The 23,301-nt window shown below is 31.8% G+C and overlaps 2 protein-coding genes across 2 annotated transcripts in view; both read left to right on the forward strand.

The window, feature by feature from the left end:
- LOC135127253 (semaphorin-2A) overlaps positions 1 to 23,301 on the forward strand; it is a 917,845-nt gene that overhangs the window by 20,243 nt on the left and 874,301 nt on the right. The window lies entirely within an intron of this gene.
- Positions 20,701 to 21,585, forward strand: LOC135126582 (uncharacterized). Its single transcript, XM_064052609.1, has 2 exons — positions 20,701 to 21,204; positions 21,254 to 21,585. The coding sequence occupies exons 1-2, from the start codon at positions 20,748 to 20,750 to the stop codon at positions 21,256 to 21,258; spliced, it is 462 nt and encodes a 153-aa protein (XP_063908679.1). The 5' UTR covers positions 20,701 to 20,747; the 3' UTR covers positions 21,259 to 21,585.

Here is a 23,301-nt window from a genome sequence, read left to right on the forward strand (position 1 = left end):
CCACACTAGTTGATTGTTAAGAGCGAAGCGGAGAGTTAAGCCGGTATGTAACAGACGTCAAAAAAATTTTTGATAATACAAAAATAAGACAAAAATAGATAAAACAAATGTAAAAAAAACAACACCCAATTTAAAATAAATGCAAAATTCTAACCTTTAGGCTTCTTCTTCTGCTACAATTTAGCGAATTCCCTCATCTTCATTCACGAAACCACTGGAACAAAAAACGCATGAAATTTTTGTGTACACAAAGAAAAATACCATAGAAGTTAACATCAACTAGATATATATGCTAATTTTTAATAACGATGGGATTCAACATTACACAGGTTTAATAAGCGGATAAAGACTAAAAAAAAAACTAATCAGAAAAAGTTTGGAAACCACAATGTAAATTCTAAGCACAATTTTACATTCACATCACGCGATTCTTGGTGAAGAGAGTACACAAAAAAAGAATTGCGGAGAATATTTGCCTAAAAATTCGCTAAAAATATGTAGTTAGACGGAAAAGGAAAATCGATATTTTACTCCATAAACCGGAGAATGTCCTGACAAAAAAATTATTGAAACGCTTTGTCTCAAATACAAAAATGTTTTCAAACTAGTTCTGAAATTTAAAAAAACAATAACGATAATTGCAGTGAATAATAGTAGTAAAACGTGAAAACAAAATTGGATTTCATTTTTAAATAATTAACATCGATAAAAAAACGTATTTATTAAGTCGTTAAGTAACGATTTGTACAATACAACTACTTCTCCCTTAACATCCATATTGTAATATCAATTTAGAATAAAAGAACTGAAGAAATAAGGCACAATACACTGAATAATAGCAACAATTACCCTTTAAATCCTGTTTCCGTTTCCTTCCGAGCCGCTCCTTCCAGACTCTTTCCTCATGGGCCCATCACAACACTCACCTTTCACTTTAAGCCCGAAACCAAATTATTTTTAACAAAAATAAACCACTTAAACAAGCTAATTCACGCACCGCACGCGACCTCGACCGAATCGAAACCGACAGAACTTCTTTGCGTAACACGAAAATTGAGCAAAAAATTCTCCCCTATCGCGATACCTCAGACATTTTTTGCAAAGTTTTTTCTCATCGATGCATCGCAGTTTGTGAAGGTCGCGGCGAATTCGGTGTGTAAATTAGTTCGTCTTATAAATAAGTGGTTTATTTTTGTTAAAAATAATTTGATTTCGGGCTTAAATTAAAAGGTGAGTGTTGTGATGTGCCCAGAGGAAGGAGTCTGTGAGGGGCGGCGCGAAAGGGAAGGAAATCCGGATTTAAAGGGAAAGTGTTGCTATACTTAATAATTTGGAATATCTAATAGGTTTTACGTATCACTAAAATTTAAAATATTATTCATTGCAGTTATCGTTATTGTTTTTTAAATTCCAGAATTGTTTTGAAAACATATTTGTATCCGGGACATACTTAACTAAAAATAAAAGAAGACAATCATTTTAATTGAAAACAGTAGTTTTTAATGGTTGAGTTTATTGACTGCAGTTTCGGTTAAATTCACTTTAGAGTGTTTTTAATTTCCGAACGTAGTGTAGCAGGGTTGTTTTTGTTAAACTTTTATTTCTTGTTTTCTGGACATTCTCCAGTTTGTGGAACGAAAATATCGATTTTCCGTTCCCGCTTATCTGTTTATTAGCGAATTTTTAGGCAAATATTCTCCGAAACTTTTTTTTTGCTGCATTTTGTGTCTGTTGTATAGATTTTTTTTTGTTCATCCTCGCCAAAAATCGCCTGATGTAAATGTAAAATTTTGCTTAGAATTTATATTGTAATTTCAAAACTTTTTCTTATTAGTATTTTTTTAATCTTATCGATTTATTAAAAATTAGTATGCATAAAGTTAATGGCATCTTTCTTTGTGTATACAAAAATTTCGTGTGTTTTTTGTTGCAGTGAGTTCGTAAGTGAAGATACGGGGATTCGCTAAATTGTAGCAGAAGAAGGAGCCTAAAGGTTAGAATTTTGTATTAATTTTAAATTGGGTGTTATTTTTTTTCAATTTTTTTTATCTTTTATGAAGCCTTTTTTTATTTTTGTATTATCAAAATTTTTTTGACGTTTCATTGTTACATATTTTGGAAGTATTTTTCTTATTTTTCCTTTAGATTTTTCATGCAGGGGAAAAAGACGTTTTTTTCAATTTTTTTCCCAAGAATATTTAAATTATAAGTATGTTATTAATTGTTTACAAACCGTTTTATTTAGTGTTTGATTTAGTTCACAATCTATTTTAAACAGAATTTCGAGTTTATAAGAAGGAACATGTTTCACTCTTGATTTTCAAAGAATATCAAAATAATAAAAATTGTGCTCCGCTTAATATTATTTTGCAATTGAAACTACAAAAGTACAAAGGTATGTTTAAATAACCAAAAAACATTTTTTTTATTAAATCATATACATAAAAATTGATTTATTTGAAAAAAATCTGTGTATTTAATTATTTAAAGATTTTGTACTTGTTTACGTTAAGCCAAAATTTGTATTCCTTCGAACTTTTCGTGAAAAATAATAAATAAAAAAAAATCTGGCTCTAAATTTTGGACTAGATTAATTTTTTAGTCGTCATACAATATAATAAAAATAAAATTGTCCCCATTTTCTTCAAATGGGACATCCGGTATTTGTTCACATTTCGGATTTATTTCTAAATAAATTCTATAGTTTGATTTTTCAATTTCTCGTTTTTCAGTTTTTCTCTTCAATTTTACGATTTTTAAATATTTCGATTTTTCAATTAACTGATTTTTCAGGTTTTTTGGTTTTTCAATTTTTCTATTTTTTCAGGTTTGATTTTTCAACTTCACTTTTTTGATTTTTCGATTTCTCAATTTTTCAATTTTTTAATTTCTCAGTTGTTGGACATTTCACTTTTGGGATTTTTCAGTTTACTTATTATTCAATTTTTCGATCTTACGATTTTGCGGGTTTTTGATTTTTCAATTTTTCGACTTTTTAAGGTTTCCGTATTTCGACTTCACTTTTTTGGTTTTTCAATTTCTCAATTTTTCGATTCTGTAGATTCTCAGTTTCTGGATATTTTAGTTTTGAGATTTTTCAGTTTTTGGATTCGTCAGTTTTTCTTTCATTTTTCAGTTTTTCGATATTTCAGGTTTGGGATTTTTCAATATTTCTGTTTTTCGACTTTTAAATTTTGACTTCGATGTGTCGACTTTTTACTTTTTCGATTTTTAAATTTTAGATTTCTCAATTTTTTGGTATTTTAATATCTTAATATTTAAAATTTTAGATTTTTAGATTCCTCGATTTTTCATTTCAGCTCTTCCATATTTCAATTTTTTTTTAAATTTTAGAATTTGCAGTTTTTTGATATTTTAATTTTTCAATATGTATTTAAAATTTTAGATTTTTCGATTTCTCGATTTTTCATTTCAGTTTTTCGATATTTCCGTTTTTCATGTTTTCGAATTTTTCAAATGTTTTGATTTCCTAATCTATCGATTTTTTCGACTTCCCGGTTTTAGATTTTCTGTTTTTCAATTGTCGTTTGTTATAATTTTCGATTTTTCAATTTTTCAAATTTGACATTTATAAACTGTCAATTTTTCGATTTTTCAATTAATCGATGTTTTGATTTTCCCATTTATTGACTTTCGAGGGTTTCGATATTCCTTTTCTTCAATTCTTCAATTTTTCGATTTTTCATTTTTTAGTTTTTTTTAAAGTTTCGATTTTTCGACTTCACTTTTTGGATTTTTCGATTGCTCAATTTTTCGACCTTTTAGTTCTCAGTTTATGAATATTTCAGTTTTCGGATTTTTCAGGTTTTCCATTTTTCAGTGTTTCATTCATTTTTCAGTTTTTCGATATTTCAGTCTTGTGATTTTTCAATATTTCTGTTCTTCGACTTTTCCATTTTTGACTTCGATGTGTCGACTTTTTACTTTTTCGATTTTTAAATTTTAGATTTCCCAATTTTTTGGTATTTAATTCTTAATTAAAATTTTAGATTTTTAGATTTCTCGATTTTTTATTTCAGCGCTTCCATATTTCAAGTTTTCAAATGTTTCGATTTCTTAATCTTTTTTCAATTTTTCGATTTTTAAATTTTAGATTTTGCAGTTTTTTGATATTTTAATTTTTCAATATTTAAAATTTTAGATTTTTCGATTTCTCGATTTTTCATTTCAGTTCTTCGATATTTTCGTTTTTCATGTTTTCGAATTTTTCAATTGTTTTGATTTCCTAATCTATCGATTTTTCGACTTCCCGGTTTTAGATTTTCTGTTTTTCAATTGTCGTTTTATCAAATTTTCGATTTTTCAATTTTTCAAATTTGACATTTATGAACTGTCAATTTTTCGATTTTTCAATTAATCGATGTTTTGATTTTCCCATTTCTTGACTTTCAAGGGTTTCGATATTCCTGTTCTTCAGTTCTTTAATTTTTCGATTTTTCATTTTTAAGTCTTTTTAAGGTTTCTATTTTTCGAGATCACATTTTGGATTTTTCGATTGCTCAATTTTTCGGACTTTTTAGGTTCTCAGTTTTTGGATTTTTCAGGTTTTCCATTTTTCAGTTTTTCTTTCATTTTTCGGTTTTTCGATATCTCAGTTTTGGGATTTTTCAATATTTCGAATCTTCGACTTTTCGATTTTTGACTCCTGGATTTTTCGATGTGTCGATTATTTTACTTTTTCGATTTTTCAATTTTTCGAATTTTAAATTCTAGATTTTTTAATTTTTAAAATATTAGTATTTTCGGTTTCTCGATTATTCAGTTCAAGTTTTCGAATTTTTGAAATGTTTCGATTTCTTAATCTTTTGATTTTTCGACTTCCCGGTTTTAGATTATCTGTTTTTCAATTGTCATTTTGTCAAATTTTCGATTTTTTAATTTTTCAAATTTGACTTTCATAAACTCTCAATTTTTCGATTTTTCAATTAATCGATGTTTTGATTTTCCCATTTCTTGACCTTCGAGTGTTTCGATTTTCCTGTTCTCCAGTTCTTTAATTTTTTGATTTTTCAGGTTTTTGATTTTTCAATTTTTCGATTTTTTAAGGTTTCTATTTTTCGACTTCACATTTTTGATTTTTCGATTTTTCAGTTTTTAGATATTTCACTTTTAGGATTTTCTATTTTTGACTTTTGGATTTTTCGATGTGTCTACCTTTTTATTTTTTCAATTTTTCAAATTTTAGATTTTTCAATCCTTTGATGTTTTAATTTTGCAATATTTCTTAACCTTTCGATTTTTCGATTTCCTGGTTTTAGATGTTCTGTTTTTCAATTTTTCGATTTGTTAATTTTTCATTCCCGATTTCTCGAGATTTGATTGTTCAGGTTTTCGATTTATCAGTTTTTCAATTTTTTATTTTGGCCTATTTTGGTTTCTCAGCTTTTCCAGTTTTCCATTTTTTCGTTTTTTGATTTTTCCGCTTTTCCAATTTTTCAACTTTCAAATTTTTGTGTGTCGATTTCTCGATTTTTCAATTTTTCGAATTGTTAAGTTTTTGGATTTCTCGATTTATCGGAATTTGGATTTTTCGATATTTTGATTGTCAATTTCTCAATTTATAAATTGTTCAATTTTTAACTTTTCGATTTTTCGATTTTGGTCTATTTCGGTTTTTCAATTGTTCGACATGTCGACTCCACCATTTCTTGAACTTTTGATTTTGCGATTTCTCGTTTCGATTTTCCAGTTTTTCAATAATTGTCGTTTTTTCAAATTTTCGATTTTTCAATTTTTCAAATTTGTCATTTATAAACCGTCAATTTTTCGATTTTTCAATTAATCGATGTTTTGATTTTCCCATTTCTTGACTTTTGAGGGTTTCGATATTCCTGTTCTTCAATTCTTTAATTTTTCGATTTTTCATTTTTTAGTTTTTTTAAGGTTTCGATTTTTCGACTTCACTTTTTGGATTTTTCGATTGCCCAATTTTTCGACCTTTTAGGTTCTCAGTTTTCGGATATTTCAGTTTTCGGATTTTTCAGGTTTTCCATTTTTCAGTTTTTCTCTCATTTTTCAGTTTTTCAAGTTTTCGAATTTTTGAAATGTTTCGATTTCTTAATCTTTTGATTTTTCGCCTTCCCGGTTTTAGATTTTCTGTTTTTCAATTGTCATTTTGTAAAATTTTCGACTTTTTAATTTTTCAAATTTGATTTTCATAAACTCTGAATTTTTCGATTTTTCAATTAATCGATGTTTGGATTTTCCCCTTGACCTTCGAGTGTTTCGATTTTCCTGTTCTTCAGTTCTTTAATTTTTTGATTTTTCATTTTTTTGATGTTTCATTTTTTCGATATTTTAAGGTTTCTATTTTTCGACTTCACTTTTTTGATTTTTCGATTTTTCGGTTTTTAGATATTTCACTTTTAGGATTTTCTATTTTTGACTTTTGGATTTTTCGACGTGTCTACGTTGTTACTTTTTCAATTTTTCAATTTTTGGATTTTTAAATTTTAGATTTTTCAGTCTTTTGATATTTTAATTTTTCCATATTTCTTAATCTTTCGATTTTTCGATTTCCTGGTTTTAGATGTTCTGTTTTTCAATTGTTAAGTTTTTTGATTTCTCGATTTATCGGAATTTGGAGTTTTCGATATTTTGATTGTCAATTTCTCAATTTATAAATTGTTCAATTTTTAACTTTTCGATTTTGGCCTATTTCGGTTTCTCAATTGTTCGACTTTTCGACTCCACCATTTCTTGATCTTTTGATTTTTCGATTTCTCGGTTTTTCGATTTTCCAGTTTTTCGATGTTTCGATTTTTCAGCTATCCGATTTTTTAAATTTGGGAGTTTCGGTTTCTCGATTTTTTATTATTCGGTTTTTAAATTTTAGATTTTTTGGATTTTCTGATGTTTCATTTTTCGATATTTCGATTTTTCAATGTTTCGGTTTTACGATTTTTTAAGGTTTCGATTTTTCGATTATTAGATTTCTCGATTTTCGAATTTTCGATTATTTTAATTATTCATTTTTCTTCCTCACTGTTAATATCATACAGTGTATCGAAAACAACCACAAAAATTGTCTAAAAACATTTAAAAATTCATACAAAATAGAAAACAGTGTTTCCTAAACATTTTTCCGAAAAAAATCCATTGGGTTATTACGATTTCATAATATTCTTAGTTTAAGACGTTTTGCTAGTATAAAACACGAATAAAGAATTAACTATTATTTAAACAAAATATGTAAAATCATCTAAATATGTACCAAAAATATTCACTTATATAGTCGTTATAAAAACCGACCAAACAACTATTTCCCGCAGAAATTATAGTCCAAACCCACCAAATTGGTCCTCAACGCTTAGAGTCGACATTGGCCTGAGCGCGCTCTGGCCTATAGATCAAACAAGTTCTCAGGCGACGAGTTGTAGTGAAACAAGGTTTTTTATTGGAATCGACTATTTATTTTCTATGTAGCGTGGCGTTACATTTCAATGTTCATACCGGTCTCAACACCGACCCGAGCTCATAGCTTATAGCTCGAACTCGACAACCTATTTCGGCGCGCGTCGTATACGTGTTCCATATTATACGAAAGGAGTTAAAACTAAAAATTTACTAAAAATTTTTTTAGTAAATTATATAGATAAAAATTGATTTATTTGAAAAAAATCTATATTATTTAAAGTTTTTGTTCTTGCTTGACGTTAAACCAAAATTTGTAATCCTTCGAATTTTTCGTGGAAAATAATAAAAAAAATCCGGCTGTAAATTTTGGATAAAATTACTTTTTTAGTCATATTGCTTCAACAAACCTGTAATAAATAATATGAAGATTAAGTGCAAATAGTTAGTTTCCTCATGTTTTTCAAATGAATTCTTTAGCTCGATATCCGGTTTATTGGAATTTATTCTACACATAATTCTAAAAAGAAAACCATTAGGAAGAAATTTAAAAGGATTTGGTATAAAAAAATGCTGGGAGATAAATCAGAAAATACTATAAGATACAGGGTGTTTGGAATAACTTAAGTACAAGAAGTTGTTTCTAAAAATAATTAGAGCACAACTTTATTGTTTGGTTATCAAGATATTTAGCTGTTTTCTAGCGACCTTGTTCTTATGGCAAACAAGGCAGGAATTAAGTCTGGCCATGTTCTATGTTTGATTCAATAATTCAGTATAATAGTAATTAATTTTTAGTTCCCTGTCTGTCATTACAGCAAACTTGTACACTTCCCTTGCCCCATCTTCTGCCACTTAGAGCCCTCGAATTTCCGTTCGGTCCTCATTCCGACCCTGCCCCCAACCATGTTATTACGCCAAGTAACTCCCCGATGATGGAACACTTTGATATGTAAATCTGACGCAACCGTTTCCGACTCTCCAAGAAAACACATAATCATATTGAAAGTAACGAAAAACCCACTGGTTATTGTATACATCACAAAAGACGGTAACAAGCATCCCATTATTGAGTTGGCCGTAAAAAGAATCGGTAATTTCGAGACAAAGGCCGAAGAAACACAGTAAAAGGGTATAGCGGAATCCCTTCCGACATCTTGGATTCGGTTAGCGCATTTACTTGAGCATGATGTCGGTAATGTTGTTTGCTCTATGTTGATCCCATTTAACTTCAAGGGAATATAATTGATATGATTCTGAAGGAACGTTTCGAGAAAATTCGGATTCTGTACGGGATGTATGAAATTACGCGGAACAAAGCAGATTCCCGGGCCCGAAGAAGTGACGCTTATAACACGCAATGCACCGTGGAAGAGATTTACAAGCGGCACAAACACTAATACACTGTTTAATGGGGTTTTGGTTTAATGCGGGGGAGGAATAAAAATATTTCGAGTGCAAACATGAAATGAAGCGCCGGATGAACTCGCAACGAGGAGGAATCCGAATTATTTTTTACTGGGGGCGGCGGCTGGATGAAGCGGCTTTCGAACAACAAACGTATCCAGATTGTAATATACATATAAAAAAAAATATAATTGTAAAAATTTAGTACTAAACTCCTTCAGAGATAGCTCGCCTTAATTCAGATAAAGTACAATTTTGTGCTGAGTAATTAAAACCCGCTGCGCTACAATATTTCACAACTTCGCACATCTCTAAATCTCCTGCCACTATTCTCTGCGAACACAACCAAACTTGACCACACTCTCAACTCACCTGCATTTCCCCTGAAAACAATTCCTTTTTATTTTATTCGCCTCTGCCAGGAATTTCTAAATTAAATTACGAAAACAACAGCGCCAAAGTTTGTTAACAAACACTGACCGCACCGCTTGCATATTGTTGTTTATCAACCTATCACGTGACGCAACTTCGTGTTGGCAAACCTCGAAAACAAAGTACCCATTTCAGCCCAACACTGTTCGCAACTTGTTGGTACAAAATCGTCGGTAGTGTAAACACGGTCCCAATACGAAAGTTTGTTCGGAGGCAGACATTCTAATTTAGATTAATTGCGACGCCTCTCGTACGCAAAAAATCCACTCAGACAGCCGACAAACAAAGGGCGAGGAAGAATTCGATTCCAGGGCTTAGTGTCTCGACGCGGAATATTAGAGAAGTTTGAAATTTGTTTTTACGACAATCCGACAATAAGTCACTGCTGAACCACTAACTGTATTTTTACTTCTTGAGCGTAAGCTAAGGAAGTGTTGTAATCGAGTAAATTGGATGACTGCTTCTGCTTTCTCAACGTTTCATGACGCCTAGAGTACGAAAAAGTAGGCCTCCAGTTTCCGTGTATCTGTCTGTCAAATTTTATGGGTTATCGTGCAGATGGTAAATTGTTAACCGTCATCTGACGTCATCTCCAAAGTTTACAGGAGTAAATGTAATTTAAGTTTTATAAACTAAGATATTTTTATATTTGTGGTTTATGAATCGGTGTTGAGTTTTTACCTAACATCCAGAAAAAATCATATTGTATAAAAATTGTTTCCAATTTAATTTTGAAACTGCAACAGCGAATGCTCTGAAATCTTGCAAAAGTTTTAGGAATATCGTTCATAAAGCCCCATTCCACCAAGAATTGATGGTATCTTACAATTTTGTCGAACAAATGTTACTTAAATGTTAAAAAGGAACATTCTTGAACTTCTTTACGAGTTCGTGTTGAATTTTTATCGTAGGTATCGAGATTTTTGGAAAAAAGTCAAAATTGTATATATATCAAATAGTCATATAGTCATATGTTTTAATTTCTCATTTCCTCAATTTTTCGAATTTTCAATATTTCGGCTTTCGTTGTTTCGATTCCCCGATTTTTTAAGTTGCGATTTCGCAATATTTCAATTTTTCGGTTTTTAATTTTTAAATCATTCAGATTTTCCATATATCAATTTCTCAATTTTGCTATTTTTAAGATTTTTGATTTTTTTAGATTTTCTCGATTGAATAATTTTTTGATATTTGCAGTTTGGCATTTTTCCAATTTTCTTTTTTTTTTCTTTTATTTTTTTCGGTTTTTCGCTTTTTCGGCTTTTCGATTTTTCGGCTTTTCGATTTTTCAATTTCTGAATTTTTCAATTTTCCGATTCTTCAATTTTTAAATTAATCAATTTATCGATTTTTTAAATTCTACAGTTTTCGATTTTTCAGTCTTTTGATTTTACGATTTATAATTCTTCAATATTTCAAATTTTGATTGTTCAAATTTTCCATTTCGGGACTTCTCGGTTTTTCAATATTTAAAATTTTCCGATTTCCCGAATTTTTAAGTTTTCGATTTTTACATATGTTTTAATTTCTCGACTTCTCGACTTTTTGATTTCTATATTTCTCGATCTTTTGTTGTATCGTTTCAGTTTTTCAATTTTTCGATTCTTCCATTTTTGAATTCATCAGTTTTTCGATTCATCAATTTTTCGATTTTTATATTCTACAGTTTTCGATTTTTTACAATTTTTTAATTCTTTAATATTTGAATTTTTGATTTTTCGAATTTTCCATTTCTCGATTTGTCGGTTTTTCAATGTTTAAAATTTTTCTATTTCCCAATTTTTCAAGCTTTCGAATTCTTAAGTTTTCAACACTTCAATTTTAAGAATTTTTCCATTTCGGGATTTTTCAGTTTTTATATATTTTAATTTTAGATTTTTCGGTTTGTCGATTTCTCGACTTCTCGACTTTTTGATTTCTATATTTCTCGATCTTTTGATGTTTCGATTTCTTGACGTTTCAGTTTTTCAATTTTTCTATTTACCGATTTATCAGTTTTTCGATTTTTCAAATTTTCAATGTTCGAAATTTCGAATTTTGGATTTTTCAATATTCGAATTTTTTTTATTATTGATTCTCAATTTTTCCATTTTTTGACTTTCGGCCTCTTGATTTTAAAATTGTTGATTTTTCGGCTTTCCATATTTCGATTTTTAGATTTTCGATTTCGTGGATTTTCGTTTTTTCGAATATAGGATTTACTCAAGGCTTTCGATTTTTCGATATTCGATAATTTTCAGTTTGTTTCCTTTTTGATTTCTCGATTTTTCAATTTTTTAATTCTTTTTTTTTTAAATTTTCGATTTCTCGAATTTTTGAGTTTTAAGATTTTTGATTTTTTGAATAATCGATTTTACAAAATTTTTTTTGTTCTTCAGTTTTTAGACTTTTCCAATTTTTTTACTTTTCGATTTTCAATTTTTCCAATTTTTAGTTTTTCGATTTTTACTTTTCTATTTTTGATTTTTCGAATTTTCGATTTTTCAATTTTGACATTCTTCAGTTTTTAGACTTTTCAATCTTTTTACTTTTGGATTTCTCAAATTTTCAATCGAAAAAAAATTGGATAAATCCGATATGTGAAAAAAAAATCGATAATCAAGATTTCGAAAAATCGAAAAATCTAAGAATTGAAAGATAGCAAAAATCAAAATACCTACTGAAAGTCGAAAAATCTAAAATTCTATAATAGAAAATTCTCAAATCGAAAAGTCGAAAAATCCAAACATCGGGAAATTGAGAATTCGAAACATCGAAAATTTGAATTTTCTAAAAGCTGAAAATTACCCAAACAAGTTTTTTTTCAATTTATATCTTCAGAAGTTAATTTCAGCTTTATTCCTTCGAAAATTCCTATAATTTTTCCGGAAGTGCCAATAAAGATTTATCTCAATTATTGTTAGAATTTTTAAAAGAGTTTAATTGACTAGAGAATATTTCGCAAATGCTGGTCCGGAATTGAGGAACGCATGGAAGGGAAATTCTGTTGAAAAAAGCTTCAAGAATTTTTTTAGTTGCTGAAATTTTGAAATTTACCTGAGCTGAAGGTGAAATTAATACACTGAAATTATTTTTGAAAAATGGGAGTAATCAGTAATTAATAAGTAGTTACATTATTAGCATCAATTTGTTCGAAATTTGAGACGTTTTTAGAACTAAATGAATAGTTCGAATGGTGTACGGCGAATTAATGCGTAAATCAAAATTAGCAATTAAATTTTTATTACATTGTCAACATTGTGACTTTTAAAATGCCAAGTTTGACACTGATTAAATAAGGTAAGTTTGTGATTAATCAGTGTAAAACGTCTACAATTGGTCAAATCCATGCCGCGAATTCTCTCATATAAAATAAAATAAATACAAAACTTTTGAGTTTTCCACGCCTCCAAGTCAAAATGTGCCCAGTACAGTTCATGTTTCACCCCTAGACACTTTCAGTAGACGCCACTGCCTCCTAGCATCAGATTACATTACACTGTGCATCATTCGGATTTAATGACATTACCTCCGTTTGGTTGCACCCAAATTCAGAAAGAAAATTAATTTAGAACCTAAAGTAAACCAACTGAAAATCCTCTGCTTACTGTGCGCTCTGTCACTAGCAAACACAAAATTGTTTAAACACGCCAGCAACTCCGAACAATCATTGCAAATTAATTCACTTTAAAAACACGAAACATATTTCCGGATTTGTTTTCGACGTGTTTACCGGAATTGCTCAACCGCCGTACGCGTTTTTTGCAAAACCAAAATTACACCTCATTAAACATAAAGAGCCTACACTGACAATCCTCCCTCTTTGGTTTTGTTTTTGTTACAAGTTTCCTGGGGGCGTGTTTGCCTTGTACGTGCCCACTTTGAATTTTTAAATTTCAATTCGTTTCACCTGGAAAAAGTCGGCCTGTTTTTCGACGCGATTCGGGGCGAAATTAACAAGGTGTTACCCCAATTATCGGTTGCAGGACGAGACCAACGACAATGGTTTGCTTAGGGCGGATGCACGTACACCTTAAACGGATTAAACTAATGTTGCGCCCCTTACCTAATCAAGTAATCTGCCTAATTAATGTTGCCGGCATTAATCTAGACCGATAATACCGCAACGATATGTCGTGGAGATTACCTGAGGAGGCTTTTTCGAAGCTCATCTTAAATGGATTAGAGAAATTGCAAAAGGTACATTTTCGAACCGTCGACGATAGCCTAGAGGATTAATTCTTCGACCACTAAAATATTTTTAGGCCAAATGAACAAATTTATTGTTACAAAACACATTTTAAGGACAACTTTACCGCACAGAGTGACCATATAAGAAAAAAATTGGGCCAAGGGTTATTTCGACAGAACTTCCCTCGCCCCTAATGTACAATAAAACATGTCTAGCTTTCTCGAAAATCATAAAATACGGTTTTGCGAATTTATTTCTTTTCATGAGAACAACTAGAAGTTAAAATAAAGATGTATGTAATGTTCATTCATTTTTTTGAGTCACCCATGTGTAAATAATTCTAAGAAACAAAACGCATCTGTGCGTGATGTTCGACGTCCCGCATGCTGTTGAATGCGCCAAGGTCTTCAAAAAAGTTTATGAATGCAAAAAAATTATTTACAGTACATTATCATCGGAAGAATGTCACGTGTTTATCGCCCCAAAACGGATGACTAAAATTGTTCATAAGCCTCCATTGAACAAAATATTCTGAATGTTATTATTATAATTCTCACATTCATCATATTTTCTTTAATATTTCAATTTTTGATTGTTCGAATTTTCCATTTCACGACTTCTCGGTTTTTCAATGTTTAAAATTTTTCGATTTCTAGATTTTCCAAGTTTTCGTTTTCTCAACTTTTCAACACTTCAGTTTTGGAAAATTTTCCATTTCTGGATTTTTCGTTTTTCCGATATTTTAGTTTTAGATTTTTTGATTTGTCGATTTCTCGACTTCTCGACTTTTTGATTTCTCTATTTCTCCGTCTTTTAAGTTTCAATTTTTCGATTTCTCGATGTTTCGATTCCTGGATTTAGCGGTTTTTGGATTTTTCGGCTTTTCGGATTTTCCATTTTTCAATTTCTTGATTTTTCAATTTTTCGATTTTTCCATTTTTGAATTCATCAATTTTTCGATTCTTCAATTTTACGGTATTCGATTACACCCATGTGTAAATAATTCTAAGAAACAAAACGCATCTGTGCGTGATGTTCGACGTCCCGCATGCTGTTGAATGCGCCAAGGTCATCAAAAAAGTTTATGAGTGCAAAAAAATTATTTACAGTACATTATCATCGGAAGAATGTCACGTAGACATTTGTTTGATTTGAATGAGTTTATCGCCCCAAAACGGATGACTAAAATTGTTCATAAGCCTCCATTGAAATCAATAATAAATTGACCGATTTATTAATTTTTTTGAGTCACCTGTTTAACCAAATCTAAAAAATATGAATGCAATCATTGAAAGTCTGTTCATATTTTGCACATTTGCGAAATAATTTATTCGGCAAAATTTTGAGATGCTGTAATCAATTTTTTGGGGTTGATAAACACATACATTTTCATTAAAAAGTTACCATGCTTACAATAACTTCGAAACGTCGAGATTTCAAAGTATTCAGTTTTGCAATTTTAAAATCTCAATTCGGAGTCATAAACTACATGAAACATGAGACTATGTTATTTGATACAATTTAAAACCCAATTACTATGTACAATTTTGAAGTGACGTCATCACATTAGTGGTGGGGATGATTAGACAAATTTCATCACATTAGTGGTGGGGGTGATTAGACAAATTTTGGTTAGCGTTTTACCATCTACATGATATACCTAATATGAATACAAAATTTGACAACAATCGGCCCAGTACTTTCGGAGATTATCTGTCTAATAAAAATCCGGGACGTCAGACAGACGGACGGACAGACAGAGAGACAGACGAAAACGGGGGACCAATTTCTTTGTCCTCTAAGGGTCATCATAGGTCGAGAAAATGCCTCTAACAACAGAGTGAAATTATGTACACACAATTATTGCGAACATCATAAATGATCAGAATTCCTGTAATATTAGATATAAATAATCAATATTGTATCTAGATCCACAAATTCATTTAAATTTTTTGCGTTATCTGTGAGCATGTCTCAATTTTTGGAGGAATTTAATAATATACAATAATACATAATTTTATTTTATTAAATATTTATGCATTTACGAACATTTCTCGAGTGAAAGTAACTTAGGAAAGTATTGTAAAAGATTCACAACTACAATTTTGCTGAGTAAACTGAATTCAAAATATGCAAAATAATACACTTTCCACCTATCGTCGATTTCTTTCTTCTTTTTAATCATACGTACTGTGATGAATTTTCATTTGTCGTTATGTAGAGGGGCGGAGCTTCATTGCAAAATCCATATTTGTCTTCACAAATTTACCATTTTAAACATTTTTAAGTTTCTTGTTGAGAAAAGATGACTACGCATAATAAAAAGACTAAATATAAGCTCCGCCCACCCACCCTGTCTCAATTCTGACAATTTTTTTATTCATCGTGAGCCAAGGAGGGGGAGCTTAATTTCAAAATCCTTGTTTGTCTGCAAGAAATTAAAACCTGTTTTTGAGTATCGTGTTAAAGATTGCAATGCATATTAAGAAAAAAAATAAAGCCAAAGATTAAACCCCACCCAAACCCGCCTCGATCTCAATCGTGATGAAATTTTATTGGTTGTCAGGTCGAGGGGCGGATCGTGGTTGCAAAATCGATATTTCCTAAAAGCAATACATATGTTGATAATTTTTTTTCTGTTTTTCTCCCCCAAAATTTGATGACATTATCTACAATTTTGCCGAGTAAATTGAATTCAAAATATGCAAAATAATACACTTTCCACCCATCGTCGATTTTTTTCTTTTTTTTTAAACATACGTATTGTGATGAATTTTCATTCGTTGTTAGATAGGGGGGCGGAGCGTAATTGCAAAGTCCATACTTGTCATCACAAGTTTACCATTTTAAACATGTTTAAGTTTCTTGTTGAAAAAAGATGACAACGCATAATAAAAAAAGGCAAAATATAAGCCCCGCCCACCCGCCCTAAGTCAATTGTAATGAATTTTTTCATTCGTTGTAAACCGAGGACTTGATTACAATACTTTGTTTGCTTACGCTCGGGAAGTAAAAATATAAATGAAATTATTATAGATCGCAAGTATAAATTCATCATATTTTGTACATTTTCGATAGGATTTATTCGGCAAAATTTTGAAATGACGTCATCAATTGTTTGAAGGGGATAGACGAATAAACTTTGATTAACCACTACGATAACCTTAATGCGCTTGCAAGATTTCATTCGGTTTTACAGTTTTTACACTTTTCAATTTTTTTATTTTTCGATTTCTCAGATTTTCAATTTCCTTCTTCATTTTTTCGGTTTTCGATTTTTTGATTTCTCGAGTTCTAGCTTCTTAGATTTTTCATTTTTCTGTTTTTTGACATTCCAGGAGAGTTTTGTATTTTTTCTTTTTTCGAACTTTCGATTTTTGTTGTTATTTACGTCACACGTTTTTACTTTATAGAGGGTAAAACAAAAATCGCAAAATCAAACTTTATTGTTTTTCATATCCGAAAAACATTGCGTTCTCTTGGTGGTCACGGACCAAAATTTGAATTTATAAAAAAATGGAAAAAGTTAAATAAACAGAAATGAAGCCGAAAATAACTTTTGAATATCGAAATCTATAAAAAAAACTTTTTAGTTGATTTTCAAAAGTGTTTTAAAAAGTGCCAAATTTTTATAAGCACTGAAAAATTGAGTTTGGGAAAAGTTGCCTAAAATCCATTATATTAAGCTTTTTTTTCTTAATATACATAGTATTCTTTGAACAACACGATGCTCACGATGTTTTTAATTTGATGTAAAGAAATAAGTACTTTGCAGTAAAAAATCGTCACAATTGCGATAGGGTGGGTGGGCGGGCTTACATTTTGCCTTTTTGTTTTAATATGTGCAGACTTCTTTTCACAACATGAAACTTAAAACATGTTTGTGTCTGTCTGTTTGTCCGTCTGTCTGTCGTCCCGATTTTTTTTTGCAGAGTGATTCTTGTGTAAGTAAGTATTCTCTGGGTGTGCGAGTGAGTTGTCGTTGCCACCCCTTGATGCTTGGTACCCGGGGCGGACTGCCTCCACCGCCCCCCCTTTACGCCACCACTGCACTAACTGAAAAAGCTTTCGATCAGTTTTATAAAAATAAAAGTCTTATGAGTTCGAATTTAAATGAAATGAAAACTAGAAAAAAAAGTCAAAAACTAAACTTGTATTGTAGTCTTCCGTTCTTTTTAAGGCGTTAAAAAACAACTTAATTTTTTCAGATGAAATACTTCATATATTCCGATTGAGTTCTTCTTAGGCTTCATAATCAAAGTTTATTTTTGAAATTCCGATGCGACGTTGCCACTTTATTCCAATCTTCTTGATTTTTTTAGCAACGGAAGGGACCCAAAATTCGCAATAGGGTTATTTTTGAAGTCTATGTTACAATATTTTGCAATGCTTATAAAGAAAATTTAATTATTAGATACAATTTTCTAATAGTTTTTACAACTAGAACACCCTACATTTTTTACGCCTTCTTATTTTTTTTTTGTTTCAAGTAATAAAATACAAGTGTTCTACTTCAAAAAACTTAAATATCGTTATTTAAAAATTATAGTGCCTTAGATTTTTTTGTATAAACGCTCTGCATGTTAAAATTTGATTTAACTGATGCCACAATAAACCATAAAAGATTGCAACATATTTTAAAAACAATATTATTTCGATATTTTTTTTATATCTCTAATAAATTAGTGAGGTGTCGGACATCCTGTATATATTCTATGTTTAAAGAATTAACGGAATCATTTACAATTTAATATAACTAATCACTTTTTAAACGGTGTGATAATTCATTCACGTATTTCTTCAAAAATTGCTGAGATAGGACTGATTTTGGCTAATGATAGCCCTCTAAGAAAAAAGAGGGCGGGTGGGTGGGGTTAATACCTGCTAAGATAAAACTGATTTTGGCAAATAACATACCCTCCAAGAAAAAAAAGGGTGGGTGGGCGGGACTAGTACCTGCTACGATAAGACTGATATTGGCAAATGACCTACTCTCTAAAAATATGAACGGCGAGTGGACAGAATGGCACTTACTAAGATACGACTGATTTTGCCAAATGACATACCCTCTAAGAAAATGAAGGGTAGAGGGTATATCATTTGACAAAATCTTGGGTATCTTGGCAAGTATCAGCCCTGCCCACCCACCCTTTATTTTCTTGGAAGTTATGCCATCTATCAAAATTAGTCTAATTTTCTTACTTGGCGAATTTCAAAAAGGTCTAGGATTAAAAATGTCGTAGCAATTTAATTCCATAAGACCCGGAGGCCAAAGGTTAGAATGCGAGCGCAGCGAGCTCGTTCAGGAATTATTAAAAATTTCTACTCTTCAATGTCCCCGAGAAGCTAAGTTATTAACAAAGAATTTCCTTACTTAAAAAAAAAGGGTTTCAAAAAGGTCTACGATTACTAAAGTCTACTGAAACTATTCATCAATGTCCAGGAGAGGCTAAATTATAAATAAAGAATTTTCCCAACTTCAAAAAGTTTTATGATTTCGAAAATCGTACTGAAGTTGATGGGACTATAGAAATTTCAATTTTGCTCACTGAGCTTGCATTTTAAAAATTTGTTTTTAGGGCAATTTAATTTAGAAGATCAGACATTTAGAAAATCTAGAGCCCATAGGTTAGAATGCGAGCGCAGCGAGCTAGTTCAGGAATTATTAAAAATTACTAGTACTTACTAAGAAAGACTGATTTTGGCAAATGAGATCCCTCTAATAAATTAGAGGGTGGGTGGGCGGGGCTAAGATAAGATTGGGCGGGGTTAGTACCTCCTAAGATAAAACTGATTTTCGCAAATGACGTACCCTCTAAGAAAATGAAAGGTACAGGGTATATCATTTGGCAAAATCAGTGTTACCCGCCCACCCGTTATTTTCTTAGCAGGTATCTCATCTGCCAAAATTACTCTTATCTTGGCAGATACTACCCCCGCCCACCCACCCTCTCATTTCTTAGAGGGTATGTCATTTGCCAAAATTATTCTTTTCTTAACAGGTACTAGCCCCGCCCACCCACCCTCTCTTTTCTTAGAAGGTATCTCATCTGCCAAAATTACTCTTATCTTAGCAGGTACTAGCCCCGCCCACCCACCCTCTCTTTTCTTAGAGAATATCTTATCTGCCAAAATTACTCTTATCTTACTACATTCCAGGATATAAATTTCGACGAGCTGATTAAAAAAATATAGCGTTTTGCTGGCCATGAACCAAAATTTTTGAAATATTGGCAATGAAAATCCATTTTTTAAACGTAAAACCCATTTTTTTTTAATCAACCCTTCCTTGCTGAAGTGGACAATGCGATTTACTTTCATTGCTGTCAGATTATGATTTATAGTGTAACAATTTTTTGTTTTAAGTTGACACTAATTAGTTTCTTTATATTTATGTTCGAATTTTTTAAATAATGTTCTGAATATCGTTTTAATAAGTAGCTGTTAACTACTATTATAATTCCAATTTTATTATTATTAAATATAGTCGGGTGCAACATTACTGTATTATCAAAATTTCGACAAAATATGCGAATCATTCTTGATATGTATAATCCAGAAAAAAAATTGTAACGCACGTGCCAATCGAATTATTATATGATGACGCAATTTGGAATTTTTGCAAACGCAGATTCATAAACCACAAGAATTAAGACTACCTGATTTAAAAAAAAATAAATGGCGTTTACTAAAAAAAGTCTGAAGGGACGTCATCAAATTGTTGCTGGGGATGGTTGGTCAAATTTCGGTTAGCGTTTTACCATCTACATGATATTCCTAATATAGATACAAAATTTGACGACAATCGGTCCAGTAGTTTCGGAGAATATCTAATATCTAATAAAAATCGACACAGACGGACGACAGACAAACAGACGGAAACTGGAGAATCATCTTATCGTACTCCTGGGGTTACGAAAACGCAGTTTTAACATGATTATATCCAAAATGATATAGGCATTTGTGGTCCGTACGCTATAAATTACTGTAGCCATAGAAGCCGAACAAGAAATCTTGAATATTTTATGCAGAGTGAATTCCTAGTACAGTAAAGAATATATTTTGTACACCAGTATAATTTTATGGACCTATTAGAGGCAATAATCTGGCCTGACCTGACTTGACCGAGTTGACTTGACCTGACCCAATATAACCTTGGCCTGACTCGTCGCGCCCTGCCATAACCCCGCACGTTTTGGATGTTTCCACAGCATCCTCCACCTTTCAATGTACGACAATCTAAGTTTCGTAAACTCTGGTTTCTCTCTACATTTCTTACTTCAATCATCCCGGTGACAGTGGCATTTTCTGTCAATTTCTGTCACAAGTGAAATTTCAGTCTAATGCGCCCCATGTATTCACAATGCTATGGTTCGACAAAAAACCATACAACCTGCGCAACCAAGCAGGCCACAAACGAAAAGCGCCCATCAACACCCAGCTTCCCATCGAGAAGAAACGCCTGCGAAATTTCGACCACATCAACTCCCTGCCGAACGAAATCCTCCTCTACATCTTCTCCTTCCTCCACATAGAAGACCTTTACTTCAACGTGCGCCCGGTGTGTACCAGATGGCACGCCATCGCCATGATGTCTTCGGCCTGGACGAACGTGAGTGCTTCCAGGAACATCCCCACACACATCGTGAAGCGGTGGATCCAGTCCTCGCCGCTGATAAAGCGGTTTAAGATAAGCAACAGAAATGACGCCGACGTCATTGTGGAGAACGTGGCGAAGTATTCGGCTCTCTTGGAGTCCATAACAATCGAGGACTGTTGGGGTTCTCCGGAACGGATTTACTTGCGAAGTAGCGCTCTTTGTAAGTTGCTCACACGGTGTAAGAACTTGGGGAAAATTAATTTTGACAGGGTGAAGATACGGTCTTGCAAGTTTTTCAAACTTTTGGCGAAGAGGAAGAATCACGCCCAATCTTTCCAATTGTCTTACATCGGTCCCGTGACTAATAAGCAATTTAACGCGTTGAAGGAGTCTTGCTCCGGGTGGATTTTCACGGAGTTTATCGAAATTGATGACAGTAGCGACTAAATTCCGGTCATTGTTAATTAAGAGTCACTGTTGATAAGTGTATAAGTGCAACTTGAAATATAAAGTGTTCCACGAAGAGTGTTGTAAAACGTAACCTGTATTGTATTTGAATTTCTTGTCGAATTTGTTCCTTCAAATATAGTTCTTTTCGAAATGATTCGTTGTTCTTGTGTCACTCAACGTCAAATTATCGGTGATAACAAGCGACCCCTTTGTAAAACGAACACGAACGTTAGAGTGATCCGATTACCATCGCCCCGGCAATTTTACACATTTAATCATTTTTTCATAATTCTCTCTAGTCAACTGCATCTGCTACAAGTTATTTTTCATCGCACAGCCCTCGTTTTGACATGGATTTTCTTTATTACGATCCAACTCTTACATTTTGTTACATTACAGAAATAGAGAAAATGGTCTCGACGAAGTCGATACCGCAAGTGTAGCGGAAAATGCTTCTTTTATTTGTTTATTCGAGTGTGCTTGTATGAATCAGTTGGAAAGTTTTAATAAAAAACTTTCTATCAGGATACACTTAGAGTAATATTCAAAGGAACGTTCTGTCGTCAACAAATCCGACGGAATATTCTTTGAAAAAGTAACAACAACAACATTCCGGATCACTACTACAAAGCAAAAGCGAATATTCTGCTTGTTTAAATAGTCAGTTCCGACAATACCGCAAGAAATGCTTCATAGCCGACGCAAATCAATGTGGCACTTTGATTTATAACGAGCTGTCAAAAACACCGGCCAGAATTGGCTATGAGTGACGTACTACAGTTGGCATAACTGATTTTAACAGGATCATTGTCGCTCTAATAAAACTATATTTTTCAAAGATACAGAGAACGATTTGCTCAGAAACGAGAACAATAATTTCCCTTTTAAATATACAATCGTGAATTTTTTGCAGCGTCAGCACAACCGGGACGCTCCATCGCTAATTAATTTTGTCGCCATGACGCCATTATTTCGGCAATATAAAATGTAGATGTGGTGCAGTCTGTGTTTGACATGTAAATCAAAATTAATTCCGACTCTTTGATAAATATGGCAGTGATTGATTCGTAATTAACACATAAGCGCTATTCTATTTTAGTGAAATATTGTATAGAAATTTATTAGGGCGCGATGGATGTAGCACTGTCGAGCTCACTTTTAACCTTTTGCTCACATTTTATTGTCGGCTTGCACCAGTATTGATGGATTTACCAATTTTCCAACTTAAATTGTTTCGGTATGTCACGATTTCAATTTTAAACTTGTCGATGCTAGACAGTGCTCTAGGGACAAAAACGCACAACAGGAACATCGTAACGCTTTTACCGGCTTCGATCTCGAAAATTACGGATTCGAGCGTAAGAATAGTAAAAATTATTAATTTAAAATGTTAAGTTCCATAATAACCTCAAATGTTTCATTTAATTTAGGATTACACAACAAAATTATGATGACTATGGTCAGTTTTAGTTTTTCCTATTTAATTCCATTGGCCTCATAATTATATTTATTATTTCTGACCGATATATTTCTGGCCAATAAAATGTTTTAAAAATACACGTAAAAATGTTTGATATTCTTATCTTGGTAGATGGATATTAGTTATTTCGAAGAATTCAGAAGAATTCAGAAGAATCTAGAAGAAACTAGAAGAATCTGAAAGAGTCTGCAGGGATCTAAAATGATCTGGAAAAATTTGGAAGAATTTGAGAGAACTTAAGATTTTTTCAAATCCTTTCATTACCTTTATGACACTTCTTTTCGAATTTTTTGGATTTTTTCTGCTCTGAAGTGATGTGGAAAAGTTTGAAAGGATCTGGGAGCGTCTGAAAGGTGAAAAATTCTAAGAGGATCTGAGAGTATCGAA

The sequence above is a fragment of the Zophobas morio genome, unplaced genomic scaffold (genome assembly GCF_036711695.1).
Source record: "Zophobas morio isolate AGI-343-1 ecotype UQ-CSIRO unplaced genomic scaffold, CSIRO_AGI_Zmor_V1 ptg000011l, whole genome shotgun sequence".
Taxonomy (NCBI): Eukaryota; Metazoa; Arthropoda; class Insecta; order Coleoptera; family Tenebrionidae; genus Zophobas; species Zophobas morio.